Source organism: Zonotrichia leucophrys, chromosome 14 (assembly GCF_028769735.1).
Source record: "Zonotrichia leucophrys gambelii isolate GWCS_2022_RI chromosome 14, RI_Zleu_2.0, whole genome shotgun sequence".
Lineage (NCBI taxonomy): Eukaryota > Metazoa > Chordata > Aves > Passeriformes > Passerellidae > Zonotrichia > Zonotrichia leucophrys.
In genome coordinates this window covers 2,193,952-2,213,659 of record NC_088184.1, presented here as the reverse complement: position 1 = coordinate 2,213,659, position 19,708 = coordinate 2,193,952, and the positions used below count along the sequence as shown (strand labels likewise).

General features: G+C 46.1%; 1 protein-coding gene across 2 annotated transcripts in view; it reads right to left on the bottom strand.

Moving 5' to 3' along the window:
* The window catches only part of CLUAP1 (clusterin associated protein 1), a 72,013-nt gene that overhangs the window by 29,182 nt on the left and 23,123 nt on the right, over positions 1-19,708 (bottom strand). For both annotated transcript variants that reach the window (XM_064725934.1, XM_064725935.1), the window contains exons 6-8: positions 17,677-17,760; positions 16,067-16,200; positions 14,246-14,387 (exon numbers count right to left, since the gene is read on the bottom strand). In XM_064725934.1, coding sequence (XP_064582004.1) covers positions 14,246-14,387; positions 16,067-16,200; positions 17,677-17,760 — 360 coding nt within the window. The remainder of the gene's footprint in view (positions 1-14,245; positions 14,388-16,066; positions 16,201-17,676; positions 17,761-19,708) is intronic.

Below are 19,708 nucleotides of genomic sequence, written 5' to 3'. Positions count from 1 at the left end.
AGTTCACCTGGGCAGCTGCTCCCTGCTCTGTGACTGAGATCAGCTCCTGCACACTGAGGCAGCTGCTTTTGGAAGGAGAGTGGCCACTCTTCCAGCAGGAGGGAGATAAAGGATGAGGAGAAACCCTGAGGAGCCTGATGAGAATGTGGCAGCTCAGTGACAGGAAATCTGCCAAGGCCAACAGGAAAGGGCCTGAAATTCCTGGAAACAGGAGGTACCAACCCACCTGGAGCTGAGATGGTGTTTCCTGGATGTTGCACTATTGTTAAATAACTCCCCCAAAATTCCTGCTCTGAATGGGACCATGGCTCTCATCATGTTTGACCAGCTCTGGCTGCAGTGCTGCAGGGTTTGTTCCTTTTTATTCTGCTGAGGAATGCTGGGAGAGAGACAAGATCCACCTGAAACAGTGGGGCAGGAGAACCTTCACCATCAGGCTGGCTCAGCTGTGAGCAGGGCTTTGAATGATGATGATGATGGTGATGATGCTGACAAGGAACAGGGCACTGTGAACAAGTTCTGGAATGTTCCTTGTGAAGGCAGAACAAATGGGATCCCACCTCATGTGCCTGAACACAAGTGCATCCATTGGAGGGAACACAAGGAGGAATCAGCTGTGATCCCACAGGGGTCTCCTAATAAATTGTGGCACACCAGCTCCAGCACTCACATTTATCAAAAAATAATCAATTAGACCTGTTAGATCACTGCTAAAGGGCACTTTCATCAAGAGGAGTCATCAAAACACCTCAGAAGTTCCTTGAAAAGTTCCTTTTTTTCAAGGACAAACGTGTTAATTAATGGAGCATCTTTGATGCCATCAAGAAAATTAGGGGGAAAGCACAAATGCTTTCTGATGTGAGGCCAATGTTTCATCAAGGAAAACTAGCAAAGTGAAAAAAAAAAAAAACCCAGCATGGGTTTTCATAGAATCACATAATCATTAAGGTTGGAAAATACTTCTGAGATCACGGGGATTTTTTGTCAGCCATGAGCCAAGTGCCACATCCTTGTTTTCTGAATGCTTCCAAGGATGGTGACCCCACCAGTGCATGTCCCCATGCCTCTCTCTGAAGAGATTTTCCCTGATATCCAACCTGAGGCCATTTCCCTTTGTCCTATTACCAGCTATGATGACTTTGTTTTGGGGGAAAGTCTTTAGGAAGGAAAACTTCCATCAGGGATGTGTGGGAAAGGTGTCCAGCAGAGCCTTCACATGGGGTGACACTTCTAGCAGAAGACAGAGCCAGGAAAAATGGGATTTTGGGCTAATTTACACCAGTGCAGCTCTCAGAGACACCAGCTCAGGCTGCACAGAGCCAGACAGTGAAGTGCATTCAAAACCAACCCAGAACAACTGTTCTAAAATCAGTTAATCAGATTGGTTTAACATTTTTCACACACTTCTTCCTAAAGCTCCCAGAATTACTTGGCAAGTCCTGACTCCATCCAGCTCCAGCCCTGCAATACCCATGGATGAAGTAGAGTTGAAGGGAACAGCACACTCCATAATTTAGATATCAACACCTTCCTTCTGGGAGCCCAACAGGAGATCAGCCAGGGTGAGGAATGGCAGCTTCTCCTTGTTGGTTCTCACCTGTGGGATGTGTTTGCTGACCTGGATCAGCTCATGCTCTCACTCAAAGAGAGTGTGAACTCTCTTGGCCTCTCTCTAAGCTCTCCCCTTGTATCCTCACACAGTAAATGAGTAATTTACTCATTTAATCCAGTAATTCTCCCCCTGGCACAATTCTGGAGTGACTTTTAATGCAAATATTAATAATATTAAAGCTCTCTGCACATTTAACTGTGCACAGTGCATGGTTTTTATTGGAATGATCAAACAGAGCACAGCTGGCCCCAGGAGACTGCACAGTCTGTCCTTGGAGGCTCTGGGGACTGGACTGGATAAAGTCTGATGCCACAGCTGACCTTGCTTGGCACAAAATGAATGTGTCAGTCACTGACTAAGAAAGCAGGTTTAAAAGTGATTTAGTTGACTGGTTTTCTATTAAAAAAGCCCCAAAAGACAACAAACAAAGCCCAGCTCAAAACTTTCCACCTCAAATACTTCTCTGCACTGCTGTGGGGGTTTCAAGGCCAGGTTGGAGCACCCTGGGCTGGTGAAGGTGTCCTTGCCCAAGGCCCTGGGTGAGCTCTGAGGTCCCTCCTGTTGGGAAGGAAGAAAGTTTGACAAGGAAGTCTCACAGATATGTGTGTGCTTAGCAGAAAGATTTTTGAATGTAAAATCTGAAGAAGGAATAGAGATGGAAGCAAGTTTTGATACAGAAGAAAAGAATTACTGGATAACCAAGGAGGCAAAGGGTGTGTTAGTTAGAAAGGGTTTTTATAACTTAGAGCAAAGGATAAACCCACCTCAAACAGAAGATGTTTTTACCAAGCAGAAAGAGAGCACAGGCAAACAAGGCAGCAAAGTGGCAAGTAGAAAAAAGGTCTCAGAAAACTGAAAAACAACTTCCAGCTTAAACTGTAACGTACTGACTTTTAGTGATTGGAGAATAGCAACATGAATATGGTAATTACAGTAGTTATGATGGGCTATAGATAATAGTTAAGGGATAGATTGGTTCTATTGTATGAAGATGCTCAGCAAAGAAAAGTCTATAATGCATTGTAACCAAAAGAAAAGTAAATAATGCAGTGTAACTGTGGTGGTTTGACCAGGAAGGAGTGGGAATTCTGGGAAGCTGTGGTCAAACCAATGAAAGTTTTAGGTTTGAGACTGGCACCTAGTGTAGCCAGTGGGGTTTGGACACACCTCCGAGAATACACAGGGGTTAAAAGCAGGGCACTGCCCTTGGCACTCTCTCTTGGGACGTCGCTGTGAAGAGGTCAGATCTCTTCCCCCGTCCAGCCTTGCTGCTGGGCGGGGGAGGGGCCGCCATGCGGTAGGCCCGGGGCCTGGACAGAGATGGGGGTGAGAAAGCCTTCAAGGATGGAAGGGTGGAAGATCCCAGGGAGTCAGCCCTCGGGCAGCCATCCCCCCCCAGGAGAGAGAGAGAGAGAGAGAGGAGAGCCGGCGTCTGAATGTGATAGCAGCCGCCCAGGAGGAGAAAGGGGAGGGAAGAGTGCAGCCTGGCCGGTGGAGCAGCAGCACCTGTGGGAGTACCAGCATTCTACCAGCATTCTGAGATAGACAGAGACTGAAAACTTTTAACCCTTTCTTTCATGATTGGGGCCTTGCAAAAATGCTAATCCTCCTCGAAGCTGAATAAGAAGGGAGATAAGAGATGAGATGAGACAAGGACCTGGCCCGAAGAACGTGGAGATGATTGGATGGGGAGAGATGATTTGGAGTGGCCTTTTGGCTGGACTTTTCTTGTGGCTATGGACTCAGTTGTTCCTGTGACACAGACTGCATTTAGGGGGAGGCAGTGCCTCAAAACCAGGAGGGTTCATTCGTGAGGACCCCCCGGCCCCAGGGGGTTGGAAAAATATGGGGGGGACAGATGTCCCAAAAGCAGAGACTGTGCCTTTTTGGAGTGAGACAAGGCATCCTTGAAAGACAACCCTAAAAGCAGCTCTGGTCCATGCCGTCAGTGGTGAGAGCACTGGGCATAGAAGGAAGATGTCACAAGCGGCAAAAGGACTTTTTTTTCTCCCCGGGCAGTGCCGAAGTGACAGAGAAGCACACGAGGTTTCAGTGTGTTTCCACGAGAAGCCTATGGAACAAGAAGGACTCCTTTCCTCTTCATGAACTGCAGTTTGAGTATACTAAAGTGTGGGGCCAGGCTGGGCAGTTGATTTGGGAGAATGTATTGGATTGGGAAAGTCAGGGAGTGGGGAGGAGGAAAGTTTTTTTTGTAAGGTTTTCAATTTCTTTTTTTTCTTTTCCTTATAGTCTTTCCCTATTTTCCTGTAGTTTAAGTAATAAAGTGTTCTTTATGTTTAAGTTAGAGCCTGTTTTGCTTATTCCTGGTCACATCTCACAGCAGACACCAGGGTGAGGCATTTTCATGGGGGGCACTGGCTCTGTGCCAGGCTCAAACCATGACAGTAACCAAAGAAAAGTAAATAATGCAGTGTAATCTAAACCAAAGGGTGTCCAGGCCTGCCTGCAGCTGGAGCTGACAGCTGTGGGCACAGCTCTGTCACCCACAACCCTGGATTGCTGGAACACCTTGGATGGAATAAACTGCATTTTGCAGAGCTGCCTGGAGTCCCACATCCCTCATTTAAGCTCTTACACCCTCCCAACCCAAACCATTCTGTGGTGTCAGAAACGCTCCTGACCCATGCAGGAACCACAGGTCAGAGCCAGGGGAGCAGAACAGCCAAGGGAACAGCACTGAGCTCCCTGCTGGGGATTTGTGTGAGTGCCCTTGGCAGGGCAGACACAGGAGGCAGAAGGATTGGGAAGGCACTGGGAGGGTCTGCAGGAGACCAGGGCAGGGCACAGGCCTTTGAATCATCTGCCAGCACTGAGAGAAATCTAAACAGAAGGAAAAAAAGTTAAAAAAGAGATCCAGACTAACATTTTCTGCCCAGAATTTTTCACTCAAAATCCTTTCACACAAGAAGCTTCAAGTCAGGAGTAACACAGACAACTTCATTACTACCTGAAATAACATGGCAGAAGCTGGACTTTATCCTGTCTATCAGATGTGTTCTGTATTCAGCATTACATGCAATGCAAATTTTCCCTAATGCCAACTCTATTTGCTTTTGTGGAAGGGATGAATTCTAATGGCTCAATAACAGCTCATTGAACATTCCCTTCATGGATTACATCTTTATTATAGTGAGCTTACAAGTGATCTTGTTTGGATGTGTAATTTATTTGAATTAATGTACAATTCTGGGGTCACTTTGCAGTGCCTGAAGAAATCATCACCCAAATTAACACTGATTGGAGGTTGGGAGGCACAGCAGTGTCTTGTTCAGCAGCACAGAGCAGTCACTGCCTGGGCCCTGCCAGACTCCAGCTCCTGAATTATCCCTGCCTGTGGCACAAAGCTCAAGTGTTCAAGGGGGTCAGGATGGCTCTGGCTTTTCCAGGAGAGTGTTTTCCACATTAAAGGGCAGCTGTTGGTGGTGGACTTGAGGGTTGCAGGGAACTGATAATGGACTCTGCTGCCTTTTATCTGGAGATAATTATCTCAGTGCAACCCCCATTTCCCACAGCAAGAGCATCTTCAAGAGGGGCACACTTCAGTTTGTTCCTGATCTCCCACCCAAATGAAGTGGCACCACCATCCAGCCTCTCTCTAACTCTTGTCAGAGAGGAATTACAGACCTGGTTTTTGTCATTTCTCCAGCTTGAAAACATTTGCACTCCCACTTCCTGCTCCCCAGGACAATGCTCTACCTACTCCTGAAATGACTGGAATAAAACTATTTCCAAACATCTCCCTGGGGTGGGCTGGAGAAGGAAGGGAGGTGAGTAATGATGCAGACAAACCTCTTTAGCAAGGAGGTGACAAACACAGCTTGTAGGACTGTTCATCCATCAGTTCTTTAACAGAAAAGAGCAGGTAAATCATTTCTGAGCAATGGACAAACAAGCAGATTTCACCTCCTGCTTCTGTGGTTTCCATGCTCTGCTCTCCTCCATGGAATAGCAGGAGAGCTCCACTCCAGGTTACCCCAGGAGCTGTTGGTTTAAACACCCTGGTGCTGAGCAGGAGCAGGTGCAGGATGCACTCTCTGCACTTTCCCAGCAGGAGGTGGCCACCAGCAGGGACTGCCAGGGAATGTGGCACTGCCAGGGGCACTCAGACCCTGCTTTGAGGGCAGGTTCCTCCCCAGTCCCCTCACAGATGGAAACAAAGCCTGAGGAGGAGACTCAGACTCACAGGCCAGCAAATTTAATAAAAACAGGGGAGTCTTACAATGGAGATTTCCATTGATTTTGGAACTACATCAGGCTCAAGGGAAGTCCAAATGGGAATGGAAGTGGATTTCCAGCAGAATAAATCTGATCCCAGCCCCCAGGCAGCAAGGGGTGCAGCTTGTCCTGGGATTTTTTACTTTCCTTGGTGCTGATGTGTGACCCTGCTGCAATGCAGAGCTGGGCCTGTGGGTTATCCCAGCATCTGAATCCTCTCCAAAGGATCCCAGAGCTCTGGGAGGAGAGGCAGGGACTGCACAGGGCACTGCCAGCCCCTGCCAGCACATTTCTCTCACAGAGGCACTTTCACAGCGTGCCACTTCCACAACTCACTGAACTCAGGGAGGAATTGCTCTCACACAGGCAGAAAACTGAGAATTATTTTCCTGTTCAAAGACTCAGACCTCACTGTTTTGCAGCTGATCAGATTATGCATGTTTATGCAAATCAGAATGCCACTCTCACAGCTCCTTTTCCCCACTAAATACCTGCAGCAGAGCATAAACCTCCTCAATTTCCTGTACATCATTTTAACACTACCCACTTATGTCATTTGGTGCAAAGCACCAAACATCAGTCCTAAATTAAGAGTTATTTTAGCTTTTTTCTTTCAACCTGTTTAAATGTTTCTCAATTCTTTAAATGTGAATCTCTGGGGAAAAATATAAATTGATCTTCTTGATCAGTGTTGTTTCAAGTAATCTGATTGTCTCCTATTCTGAGTGAATTTCAAGTGATTTTTGTTACATAATTCAGACATCAAAAATCTTTGTGAATATTCAACAGGATAATGCAGGGAAGGCAGGAAGACCATAACATGAACCACACACTTATTCATCTCCTTCCCAAATGAAGCTGGATAAAAAGAAGATTTAAAACCTACAAGGCAGCACTGGAGACTGTTCTCATGCATTGCTGCTTCTCCTCTGGAGTCACTGCACAAGAAATCCAGTGAGACAAGTGAAGAACTGAATTTATTAAAGATGAGAAAGTTCTGATTTCTCTTTGTGACAGTCATCCATGGATTTCCAAGCCATGCAGTGAGAGCTGTTACATCTCACCCTTCACAGAAACAGCTGCTCTCATGACAAACCCACCCTGAAAACTCAGCCCATCCTCTCTGTTCCTTCCCCAGTGCAGAGGATTTAATTGATAAAAGAATCAGCACAGATTTATAACAGCAGCAAGAAAGAACCAGACTGAGAAACCTTTACAGAGGATTCATATCCAACCACAGCACCAAGCCCTGAGGCTCAAGAAACCTCTTTACCCTTCAGGGGCTGCTGGAGGCAAAATATGAATTTTTCCATTGCTCAGAAAAGCCTGTAAGTGATTTGGGATTCAATAATCTCTTGTTTCATCTCTAGCTCTGTGATAAAATGAGCTCTGGAGTGTGTCAGACATGAAGAGCTTGAAGCTGTGAGTCAAACAGCCCCAAATCTGGGATCCTGAGGCAAGTTTGTCACCCACTGGCACATCAGATATCCAGATAATCCCTAGGAAAACACAGATCTTTGAGCACTGAGTCGATCTGACTGAGATAATTGAACTGATCTCGATTGTTTGCACTTCCCCAAAAGTTCTCCCACAGCTTTAATGGGAGAGAGAAACAACAGAGCCCCAGGAGCAGGCAGGCATGACCTGCCTCAGGGCAGTTGCCATGGTACTGGCAGGGCACTGCAGAATTTTATTTCAGTGGAATAAATGCACACAGAACCTTTTCATCTTCCCTGATGCACTCTCCACACACCCTCCCACCTCCTATCTCCACTTCTCCTTTCTGTGATCATCATTTCTCAGGCAATAATTTCTTTTGTCCTTTTCTCCTACGCTCCACTGCCCCTTCTCCTTCCGTGCTTTCCCTTCCCCCTGCTTTATTTTTTTCCACATTTCCCCACTGATTTCTGTGTCTCAGTGCACCAATACTGGCACCCTTGCACACTGAACTAAAGGCCAAAATAGAAGCAACCAGCAATTCAGCAGCCTGTGCTTATTTTACACCTGCTGTTCCACACAGCCCAGCAGTGCTGCACCAGGAGTGCTCTCCTGGCACCTGGAAAATGTTTAAAGCAGTCATAATTCAAATGCACATTAGTTAGAAGATTAAAGACTGTAACCAGCTGCTTGTCATGTTAACCTTGTGCTGGCTATTGCAGCAAACAGCTGTCACAGTGGGAATGGTGAATTTAGTTCAGTGCAAAAAGCACAGAATCAGAGTGGAGCAGAACTGATATCCCTATTTATTATTATGTGCATATTTAAAAGCTCTGCTAAAAAGAGTTTAATGAAAAGGGGATTTTATGTGGGGAGGGCAGGTTGCAAAGGGTAATTCTCAACATAGTTTGTTTATTTAGAATTGCATGATTAATCATGAAGGGCTGTTTACTGATAATTCATAGAATCAATCATGGAATGGTTTGGGTTGGAAGGGACCTCAAAGCTCATCCAGTGCCACCCCTGCCATGGCAGGGACACCTCCCACTGTCCCAGGCTGCTCCCAGCCCTGCCCAGCCTGGCCTTGGGCACTGCCAGGGATCCAGGGTGGGCACCCTGTGCCAGGGCCTGCCCACCCTCCCAGGGAACAATTCCTGCCCAATTGTCACAGACATCTTTTATAAAATATCCTTTCCTTAGGATTTTTCCTCCTGAGAAGCTGAAAGGCCTCAGGAACAAAATGTAAACAATGATTATCTGCTGCTGTGGAATGCAACAGGTGCATCTGTGATTGGTCTCATGTGGTTGTTTCTGATTAATGGCCAATCACAGTCCAGCTGTCCAGAATGTATCAGTCATTCACAAGCCTTTGTTATTCATTCTTTTTCTATTCTTAGCCAGCCTTCTGATGAAATCCTTTCTTCTATTCTTTTAGTATAGTTTTAATGTGGTATGTATCATAAAATAATAAATCAAACCTTCTGAAACGTGGAGTCAGATCCTCATCTCCTCCCCCATCCTGGGACCCCAGCAAACACCACCACACCCAATATCCCACCCAAACCCCTCCTCCTTCACTTTGAACCCATTCCCCTTTGTTCTGTCTCTACATGCCCTTGGAAACTCCATAATGATGAAAAGAAAAGCAGTTTAAGCAATCCCAAACCAAAGATAAAGGACTGAGGGGCTAAGAACATCCTCACCCCCATGTCCAGCACTTCACAGCATCCCTCAGCTGAGATTACACACAAGCAGCACAAAACCAGTCTGAAAATACCTCAGGAGAAAGCAGCTGAAGAGGAAAGAACTTCTGGGCTGTCCTCTGAGAAGCACAAGAAAGAATAAGCACATTCTCTCCAGGGAAAAGGCAAGAGCTGAAGGAAATTGCCAAGTTATTCTGGCATTACATAAGCTAATGCCAAAACCACCTTTTTGAACTGTATTAGCCTGTGCTGTCCTTTAAAAGAGAGGCATTCATTTATAATCCAGAGAGAATTTCAACCCCCAAATCTGAAAAACCCCTGAAAATTAGGTTTTTTAGAACAGCCAAAGTTCTAATAGCTTCTGTGTCTAAACACCCAAAACAATTCCATCTTAGAAACAAGGTAAAAAGTGAATTAACTGTGCTGAATCTTTTTACAGAGCAGAAAAATAAGACCCAATCTTTGAGGAGACACAGCTCATAAATCCATACCTTGGCACAGAACTGCAGGAAGATGGATTAATTCCATGAACAGCACCAAGAAACAGAAGGAGAATAAACAAGGTAAAGGAGGCAAAGGAAACTGCAAAGACAAGAGGGCCTTGTTTAAATTCCTTGGATCCAGGAGTAAGCTGTGCATGACAGCTGTCAGTCAGTGTGAGAAACTCACTGGAAAGACAAATCATGTGTGGACTTCTGCCTTCTCCAGGTGATAATGGCCAAATAATTGTGGTTTTTAATCATATATTTCAGCAGGTGTAAATTTTGCTAATTAGGAGCTGCACTCTGGCCCAGGCTGGTGGCTGTGGATACCCAACCACTCTGAGTCCAACTGCAGCACAGAGCAGGCTCATTACTGAGCAACAGCATCAGGCTCTCAGTCAGAACAAAAACTCCTGAAAATGTGGATTAAATCAAGGAGAGGGGCCCAAAACCAGAGCTCAGAACAGCACAGGGAGTGCTGGATTAATCTAATTACTCTGCTGATGCTTTTTGCTGGCAAGCTCTTTAGCAAATACACAGCAATGATAAAAGAATTGCCTCATGCTGCTACTGCAGAAGTTAATTAAGATTTGTTTGGTGGAACAAAAGACAAATCAGGGTTGGGGAAAAAAAAATCAACATAATTTTCAGTGTTTCTGACAGCTGGAGTGAGTGTGTTTTAAAATAGATTAAATGTAATTATCCTTGTTATTTTTTCCTCTGTTGATGCTGAAAATGACACAAGATTATAAACTGTAGGACAACAAGCAAAGCATTGCTTTGGAGCAAAATGTTCTATTTTTTTTTAAAGCATGTAATAACCCACAGTTCTTCACCATAAAGCAGCCAAAGTGCTGCTTTGAAAAGCAGAATCTGAAAAGCAGATCCAGACTGAAAGAAGTGACAGACACATCTTTGTGTTCCAGGGTGGCCAGAGATTGACCCAAAAGGGATTGAACAGTGCATCCCCTCACTGGTTTGGAAGTGCCCCAGCAAATCTCTTGGTTTAGATGGGACCCAGATGAGAATCATGGAATGGGTTGGGTGGGAAGGGACCTCAAAGGGACACCTCCCACTGTCCCAGGCTGCTCCCAGCCCTGCCCAGCCTGGCCTTGGGCACTGCCAGGGATCCAGGGTGGGCACCCTGTGCCAGGGCCTGCCCACCCTCACAGGGAACAATTCCCAATTCCCAATATCCCATCCATCCCTGCCCTCTGGCAGTGGGAGCCATTCCCTGTGTCCTGTCCCTCCATCCCTTGTCCCCAGTCCCTCTGCAGCTCTCCTGGAGCCCCTTCAGGCACTGGAGGCTGCTCTAAAGTTTCCCCAGAGCTTTCTCTTCTCCAGATGAAATTCTTCACCCTCTTTCAGTCCCCAAGCCCTGGAGATTGATTTTGAGAACTGACATCTCATAATGACTTCAAATTCCAGTTTGGACTCCAGCACCTCTGAATGTTTGGCTGGAAGAGAGAGAGACACAGACAGACACACAGACAGACACACACACAGACAGACAGACACACACACAGACACAGACACACACACACACACACAGACACAGACACACACACACACAGACACACAGACAGACACACAGACACAGACACACAGACACACACACACAGACACAGGCACACAGACACAGACACACACACACACAGACACACACAGACACACACAGACAGACACACAGACAGACACACACAGACACAGACAGACAGACAGACACACAGACAGACACAGACACACACACAGACAGACAGACACACACACACAGAGACACACACACAGACACACAGACACAGACACACAGACACACAGACAGACACAGACAGACACACAGACACACAGACAGACACACACAGACACACACACACACACAGACACACACACAGACAGACAGACAGACAGACAGACAGACACACACACAGACAGACACAGACACACAGACAGACACACAGACACACAGACAGACACACAGACACAGACACACACACAGACAGACACACAGACACACACACAGACACACACACAGACACACACACAGACACACACACACAGACACACACACACACACACACACACACACACACACACACACAGACACACACACAGACACACACACAGACAGACACACACAGACACACACACAGACACACAGACACAGACACACACACGCACAGACACACACACAGACACAGACAGACACACACACACAGACACACAGACACAGACAGACACACACACACAGACACACACACACACACACAGACACACAGACACACACAGACACACACACACACACACACAGACACACAGACACACAGACAGACACACACACACACAGACACACACACAGACACACACAGACACACACACACACACACAGACAGACACACACAGACACACACACAGACACAGACACACACAGACAGACACACAGACACAGACACACAGACACACACACACACACACACACACAGACACACACACAGACACACACACAGACAGACACACACAGACAGCACACACACAGACACACAGACACACACAGACACAGACACACAGACACAGACACACAGACACACAGACACACACACAGCACACACACACACAGCACACAGACACACACACACAGACACACACACACAGCACACAGACACACACACAGCACACAGACACACACACAGACACACACACAGACAGACACACACACACACACACATCCCTCTTCTGCAGCAAAGGCTGCCTGAGTCACTGCTCCTGCCCACAAAGACATGGTCACAGTCTCATCCTTTATATGTTCCAAGCATTTTTAGGTACAACTGATAGAAATGTGCGAAGCAAATAAATTTTTTTTGTCATCAGCTTTTATACTTTTTAATTCTGCACTAGACTGAAGCATTGTTCCCTGTTTATCCTAGGCAACCACAAGCCCAACCATATGGGTAGGGTCCCAGGAGTGTCAGAGAAAGGAGAAAAAAGGGAAATAAAGTGTGCTCTCCATATTCTAATCACGGCACAGCCGTGAATGACAAAGGCTTTTTCTTTGTCTTATTATCTTTTAACAAAAATCCCCAAAGAGCTGAGCACCAACTCATTAACAAAGTTCTGCACTTGAATTCATAAACACTTTCAGGTAGCTCAGTTCAAAGCATTTCTCCTCTGGCTGTGAAGTCTCAGTGGCATTTGAACAGAAGGGATAAATCAGATTTTAGGCTTCACTTCAAAATTATGATTTAATTGAAGGCTTTTTTTGAGTGGGGGGTAAGGATATGGTGAAGAACTGGAACAGAGAGCTAGAACTGACTTCAGATAGGAGATGAAAAAACTTGTACAGAGACAGTGCTTGTGAAGAGAGGCTTGATGGGAAACTGCTTCACAGGGATTAACAAGGTACCAAATGCCCACACCAGCTTTGAAAAGATATTTTATCCCTCAAGCAAATAATGCAGCAAAATATTTGAGACTTCTCAAAACAGATGGTTTTGCCTGTGTCCAAAAGGTGGTGGTGGAATGAGGAAGCATTGATTAACAATGGGTTAATTGGCTGCACTGATGAGGCCACAGCTCAAGTGCTGTGTCCAGTTGTGGGTCCCTCACAACAGAAAGGACATTGAGGGGCTGGAGTGGGAGCAGGGCACTGGGGAAGGGTCTGCAGCACAAGGAGAAGGGTCTGGAGAATTCCTGAGGGAGCTGGGAAGGGGCTCAGCCTGGAGCAAAGGAGGCTCAGGGGGGACCTTGTGGCTCTGCACAGCTCCTGACAGGAGGGGACAGCTGGGGGGGTCAGGCTCTGCTCCCTGAACAGGGACAGGACAAAATGGCCTCAAGCTGTGCCAGGGGAGGTCCAGGTTGGACATCAGGAGGAATTTCCTCATGGCAAGGGTTGTTAAACACTGGAAGGGAGTGGTAGAGTCCCCATTCCTGGGGAAAGCCTGGATGTGGCACTGGGGGCTCTGGGCTGGTGACAAGGTGGGGATGGGTCCCAGGTGGGACTCGATGGTCTCAGAGGTTTCCCAACCCCATGGATGCTGTGATTCTGTAATTCCAGGTGCAGCACACCCAGCAGCATTAGATCCCAGGGGAGAGGGTTCACTCAAATCTGTTTTCAATGAACAGAAGACAGAGTGGGTAATGACTGTGAGAAGGATGACAATAAAACAAGAAGCTGCTGGAAGCTGAAGGAAAGGCCAGCTGAGAGATGCAGTCCAGTAAACCCCAAAGAAAAGTCTGGAACAAACCAGGATACAGATGCAATTATCCACAAAGAGAATGACACTGACCTGACACTACTCAGCAAGTCAAGAGAAGGCAGAATTCTGCCAAACAAGAGTGAAGTCTGTGAGGGGGAAGATCCCAGCACATCTGATCTCCTCAGTGTTGCTCTTGGCTGTTTCTGTTGATAATTTGAGGAGACTGAAGAGCCTTGTGCTGAGACACCCTTGTACATCAGCACACAATAGGAGTAAACATCCATTGTATGCAGCAAAAGGAAGATCAGAAATTCTGAAAACATTCTTCATGAACAAAAGCCAGCAGCTGAAAATGAGTCAGGGGGCAGAGACTGGCAAGAGCCATCACTGCACTGGTTTAACTGGTTTAATTTTAACTTTAGCAGCTGAGCTTGGCCAGGAGCAGCCACAGTCACTGGACTGTCCCTCACCTGCCAGTGACTCAATCAACTCCTGCTGTGCTGCTTTGGAAAAGGGAATTAAAACATTTTCTGTTGCTCTGCAGGCTCTAAGTCCTGCTGAGCATTCCCAAAGTGTCCTTCCTACCTCAAACATCTCCTGCTCTGTCCGTCTGTGATCATCCAGGAGCTGCTCCATGTAGGTCAGATTCCTGAACTTCTCCAGGTAAGTGCTGTACTGCCTCTGCAGCTGCTCCTCAATCTTCTCATACTCATCCATGAAAGCAGGCCTGGGGAACAAGCACAGGGAACTGTGAAATCTGCCCCATCCCTGGGAGAGCTCAGGGCCAGGTTTTATGGGGTTTGCAGCAACCTGGGACAGTTGGAGTTGTCCCATGGCAGGATTTGGAATGAGATGAGCTTTGAGGTCTCTTCCAACCCCAGCCATTCTGTGATTCTAGGGCTCTATAAATATTGCTCGGAAATACAGAATTCTGAAAGGCAATTTTAGGTTTTCAGCTGCCCTTCCATATCCACTAAACCAAAAAAACCTCATTTTTTTAAGGGTCAGAGAATAAAAGCTCAAGAAAAGCCCCTCACTAAACAATCCTGGGAATTACATGAAGCAAAGAGAAGGGTTTTGTGTACAACTCCCTTTTCCTTTCACACAGGCACAAAGGCAGCATTTTGGCCCCCTCAGAAGGCAATGTTAGATTATTTATCCTGCTGTTCCATAACTGCACTAAGTGTGTAGATTTTGCTGGGGACTTACTTGCTACAAAAGTGTCCTGGGTCATTACAGGGTTAATTAGACAGCATGATGAAGTGAGGGTGTCATTACACCTGAGAGCTGAGTGATGCACCCCAAAATCCACTGCTGCTGCTCAGAGCTTCACACCCACCCAATCCACATCTGCAGAGTGGTGCTGATAAAACAGGGATGTGAATCCAGGCCATTCCTTCCACTACTCCCCTGTCCAATAGTTCCTATTTGTTTTTTTAATATTAGGGCAGATTGGAGATTGTATAAACCTGCAAGTTAATTAAGGACCAGAAATCAACCCAAACTGTGAAACCTGAACACTCCAATGGGGATTGCAAGGACAGAGAGGGACTCAGCATGAGGGGACTGCAGTTATAGGACAAAGGGGAATGACTTTGAAGACTGAAGGAGGAGAGGTTTAGGGTGGATATTGGGAATTGGGAATTGTTCCCTGTGAGGGTGGGCAGGCCCTGGCACAGGGTGCCCACCCTGGATCCCTGGCAGTGCCCAAGGCCAGGCTGGGCAGGGCTGGGAGCAGCCTGGGACAGTGGGAGGTGTCCCTGCCATGGCAGGGGTGGCACTGGATGGGCCTTAATGTCGCAGACATTTTTTCATAGAAATCCTTTCTTTCACATTTGTCCATCTTCTGGGAAGCAGAGCCCCAGAAGAAGAATGTAAACAATTGTTATCAGCTGCTGTGAAATGTAGCAGGTGTCCCTGTGATTGGCTCATCTTCCATGTGTACCATTAAAGGCCAATCACAGGAGCAGCTCAGGGACAGATTCCCTGGACACAGAACTTTGTTATTCATTCCTTCTATTCTATTCTTAGCTGAGCAGCTCTCTGCAACTTCTCTTCTTATTCTTTTTAGTATAGTTATAATGTATTATATATCTTATATGAATAAATCAAGCCTTCTGATCAAGAAACAAGATTCTCGTCCTTCTCTCACCACAGTGACCGTCTAAGGTCGCTGCAATACCTTAAGGTTCTTTCCAACCCAAACCATTCCATAATTCTGTGATTCCATCAATCTTCTGGCAGACTGCACCAGTTCCCAGAGGATCTGATCCTAACAAGGGCTGCAGAAGGAATTTCCCTAACTGGTGGTGAAGACCAGAAGGCACAGAGGGGCTGCTTGCACCAGTTCCACCCTTTCTGCTCCCTGTACTCCTCCCTGCACTAGATAACAGTTCATGATCTCACCGAACACTCTGCAGGGTCTGCAGCCTCTTCTGGCTCCTTTCCAGCTCCAATTTTCGTTTTTCAATCTTGGCTTCCAAATTGGCTTCATCCAAAGCCACGTTATTCAACATGTCTTTGGTCTTTTGGACTTCTTCCTGAAAGAGAAGGATGGTGAACCATGGCTGGCACTGGGATAATTACATTTATCTTTATTGTTCTGGATAATCTCATCTGTCTTTACTCAAGTAAGCAGTGGAAATTCCAAAGTTCTTTGTGGCCAGATAATGAATTAACTGGACATTTGCAAATGTAAAATATCTGATTTTCTTTTTGCCAACATTCTTAAAGAAGGAAAAACCCCACAGCTGTAACTTTAGTTTTCCTTCTCACTGAGGAAGCAGCAGAAGGCAGGAAGAAGCTTCTCTTTTGGCATCATTAAGGTCTTTTTGGATTTTATCTTAATGGAATCATTCAGGTTGTTTCCCACCTTAATGATTCCATGATTCTCTCTGAATAAACAGATGAGAAATGCATTTGTTACTTGGTACTATTTTAGGGAATTTCAAGCTTTCATAGTTTTTTTTTTTCTCTTCAAAATACAAGTAAGTTTTATAAAGAACTTCCTATATCTGAATATCTTCACCTTTTCCTAAGTTTTGTTTTATCCATTTTTTTTTTCAAAATCTGGGAAGCATCTTGAACATTTCAACATGTGCTACAGGAACCAGGAGGGGAAATGGGAATATTCCAATTGATTCAAATGAGCTGAGTACATCCAGTGTGCTCAAGCTCAAGAAAAAGAAACCATGAGCATCTTTTGAGGGAGAGGGAGGATTCCACTGCTGGAATTCCAGCTGGGAGTGTTGGTGCTGCTCAGCTCCAACAGGCCATTCCATGAACTGGGCCAGGATTAATGAGCTGAGTGTGTGCCAGTGCTGTTTGCCAGGAATCCTCTCTCATGGAGAAGAGGAGTAAGAAATGTACATTAACAACATTTAGTAATTCACACAGGTTGTGAGCAGGAGCAAAACATAAGGGAAGATTGCCTGGAATCTTTAAACCTGGAACTCCATTCTTGTAGTCAAACACTTGGACTGGATACAGTTTGCAGTGAAATAATTGAGAGGGAGTTCATTAACTGGGAGTTAATTGACTCCCCCCTCCCAGAAATGCAGGAAGGCAGGCACTGGAGCAAGGACAGAGCTGGAAAGTTCAGGACAGACAGAAAACCCTTCCCAGCAAGCAGCTGAGGGTGCCCTGGCAGGATCTCAGTGGCACAGAGCCAGCTCTCCCCCACCCCTGGCCAGCTCTGAGGTCCCTCCCTGCAGAGGCCACAGGGCTCACACAAGGTACAGGGTGTAATTTCTCTGCTGATTTGGGCAATTTTTATCCCTCCTGTAGGAAAATAAAAACCCCTGCTTTGGGGTGAAGCCCCTAACAGAGGCAGGGAATGTGACTACAATGTGTTTTCCCTCACAAGAGGGGATAAAAGCAGCTCTTAGATGCATCAGCTGCAGCTGCAGGTGATGGCTTTGGCATTCTTTACCCCAGGCTGTTGATAAAAAGAGCTAATTTCTTCTTGCAGCAGAAAAATGATAATTTTGCAATCAAATAAATGGTATTTTGCTTACCAGAATGCTGTTAATGGCAACTTTCATCACCTTCTCAGCTTCATTTATCTCCAAAGGTCTGCCAAGAGATTCTGTCCTTGCTTCCTATGAAATAAAATGAACCAATATATTTAAACACCACACAAAGGAACTAATTTATGCAGAACTGAGGGTGATCAAGCAACAATGATAGGATCATCTGCATAATAAATGGGGTAGGATTTAGTGTTTATTCACCGAGGCTGAGATGATTTAGGGACCAGGAGATGATGAAAAAGTGAGTTGAGATGAGCAGGAGGGAGCAATCAAGGCATCTTTTCCAGATGAGGTGAGTGCTGTGTCTGACTGCAGCTATTCTTGAAGGCAGATTTTTGGCAACTGCTCCGATTTTCCATGTGGAGCACAGAAGATTCCATCACCTGTACAACCCATGAAAACACCAGTGCAGGTGGAGGAGCACAGTGTCCCAAAAGTGTGGAGCTACAAGGACTACAAAGCCACCAAACTGTGCCAGGCAGGTGGATGTCACAGACATCTTTTATGGAAAATCCTTTCCTTAGGATTTTTCCTCTTGAGAAGCTGAGAGGCCTCAGGAACAAAATGCAAACAATGATTATCTGCTGCTGTGGAATGCAACAGGTGCATCTGGGATTGGTCTGATGAGCTGCAGCAGGCATCACCCCAGCTCCAGCTCTGCAGCCTCCCCATCCTGGAGGCTCCCCCAAGGGGGTTTGGGTGAGCTTTTCAGGATTGTTCACTTCTCTCTCAGGGAATGAGACCTCAGGCTGGGTTTGCTGGCAGTGGGATGTATTCTCTGGAGGTCAAGTCAAGAGAGATTTCTGGCTGAACACGTCAGCCCTGCTCATAAAGATGCCAGACATCCTCATCAGGGGTGTTTTTCTGCTGTGACCACGCATTTTCCAACAGTTTAACAACTGATGAAGGCACCCAGCCTGCAGAGAAAATCCATCTCCTGCCCAGGGAGCCCGAGATCCTCATTTCCTCACTGAGGGGGGATCATAATTCCTCCAATCCCATAAGAACTGCAGTGCCACAGTGTCACAGACACATTTTATGAAAAATCCTTTTCTTAAGATTTTTCCTCTTGAGAAGCTGAAAGGCCTCAGGAACAAAATGTAAACATTGATTATCTGCTGCTGTGGAATGCAACAGGTGCATCTGGGATTGGTCTCATGTGGTTGTTTCTAATTAAAGGACAATCACAGTCAGCTGGCTTGGACTTGCTGTCTGAGACACAAGCCTTTGTTATCATTCTTTGCTATTCTATTCTTAGCCAGCCTTCTGAGGAAACCTTTTCTTCTATTCTTTTAGTATAGTTTTAATGTAATATATGTAATAAAATAATAAATCAGCCTTCTGAAACATGGAGTCAGATCCTCATCTCTCCCCAATCTGAAAACCCCTGTGAGCACTGGCCCAGGTGGACTCTGAGCACTGACCCTGCCAGAGCTCCAGGAGCCTTTGGACAATGCTCCCAGGACAGGCTGGGACTGTGGGGTGTCCTAAACTGACACTGAATGATCCCTGTGGGGATTCTTCCCACCCAGGATATTCCATGATTCCATGTGCCTCCCATGCCCATGTGCAAATTGCACACTGCAGATGTATGGACATCTCTGCTTCTGAAAACTGAGTGAAAAACCCCCAGTGATCCTTGTTTAGATCCCAAAGGATTTTAAAAATCCCTCTCAGCAGATTTGGGGACACATAAGCTTGGCTGTGCACTTGTCTAATTGATGCCTTAAACACTGACCTGGTCATTACATAAAAACTTCTGATTACTTGCTTGGCACTGGAAGGGAATAGAGGGAATTTTGCAGCTCCATAAAACAACCTTACATTGGCAAAACACTTGGTAACAGGTGGATAAAGATGGAGAAAGCATCTCTTTAGAAAATATCTGATTAAGAACCCAAAAATGCTTTGTGCACTTTGCCACAAGCTGTACCCAGCCCACCACAGGAGGAATTCTGGAAGCAGATTGAATAACTTTGCTAAGATTACTCTCCAGATTGCACAGCTCAGCTCCAGC